General features: G+C 34.9%; 1 protein-coding gene across 1 annotated transcript in view; it reads left to right on the top strand.

The window, feature by feature from the left end:
- The first annotated feature begins 2,583 nt into the window (after positions 1-2,583).
- Positions 2,584-7,734, top strand: part of LOC101623966 (chromosome unknown open reading frame, human C15orf43) — an 11,201-nt gene continuing 6,050 nt past the window's right edge. Inside the window, exons 1-5 of the mRNA XM_004687539.1 lie at positions 2,584-2,647; positions 2,751-2,832; positions 3,470-3,609; positions 5,591-5,652; positions 7,075-7,157. Coding sequence (XP_004687596.1) covers positions 2,584-2,647; positions 2,751-2,832; positions 3,470-3,609; positions 5,591-5,652; positions 7,075-7,157 — 431 coding nt within the window. The remainder of the gene's footprint in view (positions 2,648-2,750; positions 2,833-3,469; positions 3,610-5,590; positions 5,653-7,074; positions 7,158-7,734) is intronic.

The raw sequence follows: 7,734 nt of genomic DNA, 5'->3' as shown, positions 1-7,734 counted from the left end.
GGCACAGCTGATTAAAGCACAATACTAAGAGCTACAGCCACTGGAGGTGATCCACATGGGGTGGCAGACCTCTCCTGACCCACTTGCTGCTCCCCTCAGCAGTGCAGTTCAGCAGTCAGCCTGTTCTACTCCCCACTCTGTCTCTGATGAATCCTCTCACCACTCCTACACCTCTGTCTTGTACCCCAGTTCTGTATGCATAAATAAATATATCTTTAAAAATATATATACAACTGAGATGGAAAAGGCACAAAACGATGTAAACTATTATATTATTTAAAAAATACATAGAGTATATAATATACATACACACTTTAGAGCATAATATAAGACTTAACTCCCCTTAAGTGATCATTTAGCTGAGAAAATAGAACAGTATCAAAACCTCTGAAGGCCCCTGTATACCTTCCCCAGCCCTGAAGTATTCACTGTTTTACATTTCAGGTCTAGCTTTTTTCTTTTTGAAAACAATTAATAGGTATGATTTTTCAAAAAATATACTGTTTAGCTTTTTCTATACTGTATGTATCCCTAAAAATAAGTTTCATTATGCCTGGTTTTGATGAATAGGGTCAAGTATATCTTCCTAGGCTCTTTTAAAATTCAAAATTATTTTGTATTGTATGAAAAGACAACAATTTAGGTATGCAAACTATTGTTGACAGATAAGTGATGGTTTCCAGTTGGGTTTTGGGGGGGAATAGGGATATTGCCATAAACATTATTATATATGTGTACTCAACATAGAAGCAAAATTTCTCTAGGCATAGACCTAATAAATGCTGGAACATAGGATGAGGACATCTTATTTAAGAAATGCTGTATTTAAATTCTTACTAGCAGTGGGAATTCCCACTAATTAGGTCTTTACCATTTCAATTTTTACCAATAAGGTGGATACACAAACTGAAGCATTATTGCTATTCCCTAGTTAAGGATCTTTTCACAAGTTATTAGTCATTTAAGTTTTCGATGAATACCTATTTGAGCATTTGCCCATTTTTCTACTTTAAATCTCTTACTGACTTATAGTGTCACTTATCTATTCTGGACACCAGTCCTTTGTTGGTTATTTGTATTGCAAGTATCTTCTCATGGTTAATACCTTGTGTCTCATTTTTTAAATCCTCTACTCAGAGGCAAGAAATATATTTTCCTGTGTTTTATTCTATATGTTTCAAAGTTTTACTTTACATACTGAGAGCTTAATGGTTCAATCAACTAGAAAATAAGTGTACATTTGCATTTACCAAACAACACAAATAATGCAAAATAAATAAATAAAACAAGAAGATATTGGCAAACCCACAGATGAAATAGTTTTGAAAATACTACTTCCAGTAACTAATAGAAGAGCCGCTATGATTAATTTAACCCAATACGCGTATGTGTAACACTGCACCCAATACTCCAGAACATCAGCAGCTACAGAACTTTTGGCAAAAATACAGAGCCCATATACTTGTCAAAAGGAAAATTTCAAGAAATCTTAAAATATTTTAATCACACAGGCTATATTCCTTGACCTTAGTGGATTTAAACCAGAAACCAGTAACAAGACAACGAATCATGTATATTTGAAATTTACAAAAGAAAAAATATAAATAAAGTAGCCATGGTTCAAAAACCTCATATTGGAAATATGAAAAAATTCTGAATTGAACAATAAAAAATGATATCTTAAAAATTATAGCTTTTCAATTAATAGCTTTATATGCACATATTTTAAAAAACAAGGGATAAAAGTGTCTTTCATGAAACTAAAAAAAAAAAGCAATTTACCAGCAACTTAAACCAAGTAAAATAGAAATACATAACCAGCGGAAAATAAAGATATGTGAAAGAAATGTACAGGGAGTATCCACAAAACTAAAAGTATGTTTTTTAAAAGGTTAATTTACAAATCTCTATTGAGACTAAGAAATTTTTAAAAAAGGAACAAGTCTTATTAGAAATGAAAAGGGAACTACACAGAGCCTGCCAATATTAAAAAAGGTTTTCTGAACATGTTTCTATCCATAGCTCTGAATTTTGGATTAATGGATCCACCCAACAACAGAAAAACGTACCTTTTAGAACTGCTGTCACCTGAGGGGAGGGAGATGTACAGAAAAACGTAATATTGAAAAATTGGAAATTTGAACACTGGTGATATTTTCTATATAAAAGAATTATTTTTTAAGTATGATAATGATGTTGAGGTTATGTTTTCTAGAAAGACCTCATCGAGAATCTAACGAGCATTTATAGGTGAAATAAGATCTGCTCAAAAAAGTACTTAATACAACCGAACCTGCACACACGCTTATACTGTACAGTACCATAACCTTGTTAACACTTAAAATTTAAGACTCACAAGCAAGACTGACCCTCTTCTACATCGTGTCCGGGGCGAGCCCCTCACAGTGCAACCAGTTGCTCTGCTCAGTCTGGTAGTGACCTGATCCCAATTCGCTGCCTCAGGCTCTTCCCGCCCTTTCCTCTTACGAACCAATCATCCAGCTCGGTTTATATCTGGAACCAATCAGCAGCTGATCCCGACTCTGGACTCCTCCCCCTCCCCTTCTCAAGTGAGGAGGCGCCATGTTTCAAGGGCAGCGGGGTTGGTTCTGCCGCAGCGTCAGCGGCCATCTGAGGCAGTTCTGGGGTAGGTGGTTAGGTGGCAGGGTGGTGAGGGGAGTACCTCGCCCCCCTCTGGTGCCTTGTCCACAGAGTACCTGCTAGTTTACTCTGTGCTTTTACCTCCACAGAGGCCGAAGGGGGGAAGATCAGTGACCCGAGGGCTGCGGATTTCCTGTTCAGCTGTGATGCGTCACACCCAGACACGCTGAGGTACCAGAAGGCCACCAGGCAGTGCCTCTTTGGATCATGATGAAGCTACAGTTGCAGTGCAATAATTAATATTGCTGATAGGAAGAGCGAATTTTCAGTCCTGGCTGGCAGGGTCTTTTACCTGGTCCACAGGCCCCTCCCCAAGTTTCAGTCATGATTCCAACCATTTCCCTCGTAACGTAATATGTTTAAGATTACCCTTCTTCCTGCACCAGATCCTGTGTTCTCAAACTTAAAACCTTGATAGTTTCTTTGGAATGACACCCTTTACGCTATTAATCAGTCTGTGTCATCCTCTAAAATATTTTTTCTCACTACCAGTATCTTAATACACACCCCATTTATCACTTGGCCAGACTTTCACAGTAACTTTCAGAGAGGGTACTTTGCCCTCATATCTGTTCTTTGCGATCCCCCTTGACATTCTTGTCCCATCACATTTACAAAGAGGTCTGATCAAAGCCCCTGCCCCTCTTTCTGGCCCTCTACCATCCCACTATTTCTCCTCCCCTGCTATCCACAAGTCTCTTGATTCCTACAAGATAATTTTCCTAAACTTCTGTTCATTTACTCTTTCATTTGAAAGTTGGATACATTCCGGTTTATTTCATAATCTAAAATATTTCCTTTCTCCTAGAATATATCAGAGCCTTGATTACATAGAAGATAATGCTACAGTTTTTCACGCCTATTATCTCTCTGCAGTAGCTAATGCTGAAATTAAAAACTCCGTGGCTTTAGGTCATTTCATTCTTCCTCCTGCATGCCTGCAAAAAGGTTAGCAAAAGATTGTTCATCTAGTCCCTGTTTGATAGCCAAATCCAGCCACATGTCACCCAAGGTCACTTTGTTTGCAATGAAAGATTTTTGACTTTGTACCAGTTGACCTAAGTGAAAAAGAATGGACTTTGAATCAGATTGCCTGGAGTGGATGTGTATTTTAACTTAGTTCATTTGTTCATTCACTGAGGTCCTACTGTGGGCCAGGTTTCAACCCAGTGCTGTGCATAAAACTGAAGTAGATCTTGCCTTCAGGGAGCTCAGTATTATAGGATTCAACAGTTTTCTGACTTGTAGCAACTTCTAAGCCCACATATTTGCACTGTTCTTTATACTTTAGAAAGTACTTTTACATTCATTATTTTAATAGCTCCTGAAGGAGGAAAGGCTAGTAAATAAATGAACTGTGCCTGAGATTAGTTCTTTTAGTTTTCCCTGCTTGGAACATTGTTTCTTGCTCTGTTTGTCCAAATCCTATTTTATGGGATAACTTTAAAAATCCCATTTTGTATGTCTTGAATTATTATCCAGTTTTTAACATGGATGTGTGCATCCCCAGAAGGACAGAGTGAAACTAGTACAAATTTCCAGAGTATTAAAAAACAACAACAAAACACTGAAAAATACCTACTTAGAAACCCCAAGGTTGGGTTCCTTGAATAGTTGATATCCTGATTACTTAGTTATTACTGACAGCAACAAATTGTTTTAAGTGTTTATACAAATAAATTAATGATGGGTAGGAGAAATTATGTACTCAAAACCTCAGTGTCAGTCAGTGGACACCGAAATTCAAAGAGTTTATACTGCAGAATGACATGTGATCTGTTTTTAAATTATCACACCTATACTGCCTTTGAGATTAGCATCTTACTTTAAATGTATTTAAAATATACATTTTTATCTACTTCAATTGGTATTGTCTGGGTAGAAATGTGAGACCAAAATGTAAGCCACATATTAATTTTAAATTTACCAGTAGCCTAATAATAAAAAGAAATAAGGTGAAAAGCACAGCTCCCTGGTAGCACAGCTGGTTAAAGCACAGCACTATGAATCTGGCCACAGCTGCCTCAACATAAGTTCTATCCTTGGCCAGGGAGATGACATAGCACAGCAGACCTCTCCTGTCTTGCCTGCTGCTCCCCTCAGCAGTGTACTTTATCAATCTGCCTGTTCTGCTCCCCTCTCTGTCTCTGGTAATTCCTCTCACTGCCCCTGCACCTCTGGCTGTACTTTAGTTCTGTATGCATAAATAAATAAATATTTTTTAAAAATTTTTTTAAAAGTTGTTCTATTAAAAAGAGTATATTTTATTTAACTTAATAAATTTAAAATATCATTTCAATATGTAATCAACACTAATATTATTAAGATAACATACATTCCTAATTTCAAACTAAGGTTTTGAAATCCAGTGTATATTTTATGCAGAATTTATTTTATCCTCTCTCTGATAAGACTAGCCACATATTTCAACATATCTTTGTAGTCAGTGGCTGCTGTACTGGACAATGTATGTCTAGAGGGATGTCCTCTATCAGGCTAGTGAGGAAACTTTTGAGTTAGGGTGAGGACATATGCAGAACAGTATAGAATTCCTGTACTACCATGCCCAATATTCATGTTGCTCATACATCCTTCTTGCAGCAAATTCAGGGAGTTGTACAATTATCTTCTTTATTAGTGCTTGGCCTAAAGGCACTGCATCAAGGAATATATGAATATATTCCAGCAGAAAAAAAAATCTACAACAGTAATTCTTATAATGCTTTGGAATCCTCAGAAGTCTGTTAGAATGCAAATTCCTGCGTTCCTTCACAATGACCTGATTCAATAGGAACCTGAATTTCTAACAAGTTCCTTAAGTGATTTTGATACAAGTAGAATAGCACTGGCTTAGAAATTTCAGGATTCAAGCAAAATCAGAAAATTTACATTACTTAAAAAACAGCATTGGATTTGTTTCTCTTAACAGAAATAAGAAGGAAAATCGGTGCCTTTATCTGGGAACAAGATCAACATTTTCTGATAGAAGAGGTAAGAAGAAATTAAGATATTTGATTAGAATTTACAGTTTCAATATTTTGAAAGCACTGTAATCTTAAAAATGTTTACTGTGACCTGTTAGTACCAGTGATCCAAAATAAATTTAAAGAGTCTGGTTTTTACTGAACACTTTTTGCATTAGTATATTCATATGAATAAAATTACATAAAAATTTTGAAAGTCTGCTTCTATCAGTAATGATGAAAGCAGTAATAGGGATACAATATTTATCAGTTCTCAACTGCTGTGTAGATTCTGATTAATTGCTGTGCTATGCCATTTGTTGAATAACAACAATGACTTTTCAATAATACCTCTCAATACTAAAAACTGGCCATTTTTATTGCTTGTCACCCTCAAATCTACCTATACTTTTGACTTAAAAATATTTAGGCAACAGCCAAATTTGAGATAATTTAAGCATTAAGAAAAGATGACAGTACTTAAGTATAATACATGAAATGATCCATGATTCATAGTAATACTCCAAAAGCAGTAAAACAAAAAATAGGAAGAGAATAAAAGGGGGGAAGAAAAAAAGGAAAGAAAAGGTGGGATAAGAATTTTTTTCTTTTATAAAAATATACCTAATAAATATAGAAAGGATATAGAATAGAAAATCCTCATTTTATAACCCTCAATAAAATAGATGATTTAAACATGGTACCAATGAGTACCAAAACTATGATCTCAAATTGTCACCGCTTAGATTACTTACTAATTAAAAAAGGCAATTTACTTTTACAAAGGAAATATCTGATAGACACCACCTTAACCGATTAATCAAATTTAGCACCAGTGATTTTGTAATAATCTTTCAATATGTTCAGTTATTAATAAAAGTCCCCAATAATATTTATATAATAGTATTGTTTGTAATATTTAACCAGAATGTAATTATGAGTAAACAGACAGTTCAAGAATATGGGGCATAGCATAAAGCAACTAACTGGCCTGGACTTGTTTTTTCTATCTGCTCCTAATACTCCACACCCCTCCTTCATTCTTCCATCCCCACTTCCAGATTCTTTAAGCAGTACCATAAACAAAAACAAATGCAGGAAGACTACTAGATTACAAGACACAACAACGAAATGTGAGATTTAAACCTTGATCAGATTCTGGATTTTATTTTTTATAAAAAAGAGTAAGAGCAGTCAAAGTTTTCTTATCTATTGCAACTACAACTACAGCTGATTTTTAAAATTCTGGTCTTTCTTCATTATCTTTAAATATATATAGTAAATTGTAGATGTGTAAAATGTTGGGTTTATCTACCAAACTAGATTAAATGAACCTAAGTGTATGAATATTTTTAACATGACTCAATATGTTAGCAGTTTGCTTTTTAAAAAATTATTGACAATCATTAAAGTGCTGAGTTTTAAAAATTATTTCTTTTGTTACCCACAGCATGAAGTAACATCAAGTAAAACAAAGACCCTTAGGGAAAGCAGTGAACTAGCAAACGATCACAAAAAAGCATTATGCAAAAGGTACTTAATTCATACATTGGTTGATGTTTAATTCAATGGAGACATCTTTGAGCATTGACTATATTTATCTCATTTAATTTTCACAGTCTTCTCATGAGATTGATATTATCACCATCCGAATCTCAGTGGTTTTCAAATATTGATAGCCATATTCCTTCAAAATTCTATTTTTAGTTACTGGAATAAAAATGATGAAGTCGTTTTTATTAAATATACAAATTAATGAGTTTATATAGTTTAAGAAATTTTAAGTTTTTCTCCCATACTTTTTTCTTATACCTTTGTTCATACAAATTGATTTGTTTGAAGTTGATTTGTTACCTCATTTAAAACAAATGTGTTTAAGTTTAAACTCTTGCTTTGAAGTCCTGTGACTTCTAAATATTTTACTAAAGTTTGAGAATCCATGTTCTAGTTCTTTGGTATCTCTATGAATAGTATTTGAACATACTAGTTAAGCTTTTGAGAAAAGAATCTGGTAAAAGAGGGTAGACAGGCCCTCCCTGGTGGCGCAGCGGGTTAAAGCGCAGCACTGAGAAGCTAAAGCCACTTCCGCATGAGTTCGATCCCTGCCTGC

The sequence above is a fragment of the Condylura cristata genome, unplaced genomic scaffold (assembly GCF_000260355.1).
Source record: "Condylura cristata isolate star-nosed mole 26May11 unplaced genomic scaffold, ConCri1.0 scaffold00023, whole genome shotgun sequence".
NCBI classification, from domain to species: domain Eukaryota; kingdom Metazoa; phylum Chordata; class Mammalia; order Eulipotyphla; family Talpidae; genus Condylura; species Condylura cristata.
This window is presented reverse-complemented; position numbering and strand designations above follow the sequence as displayed.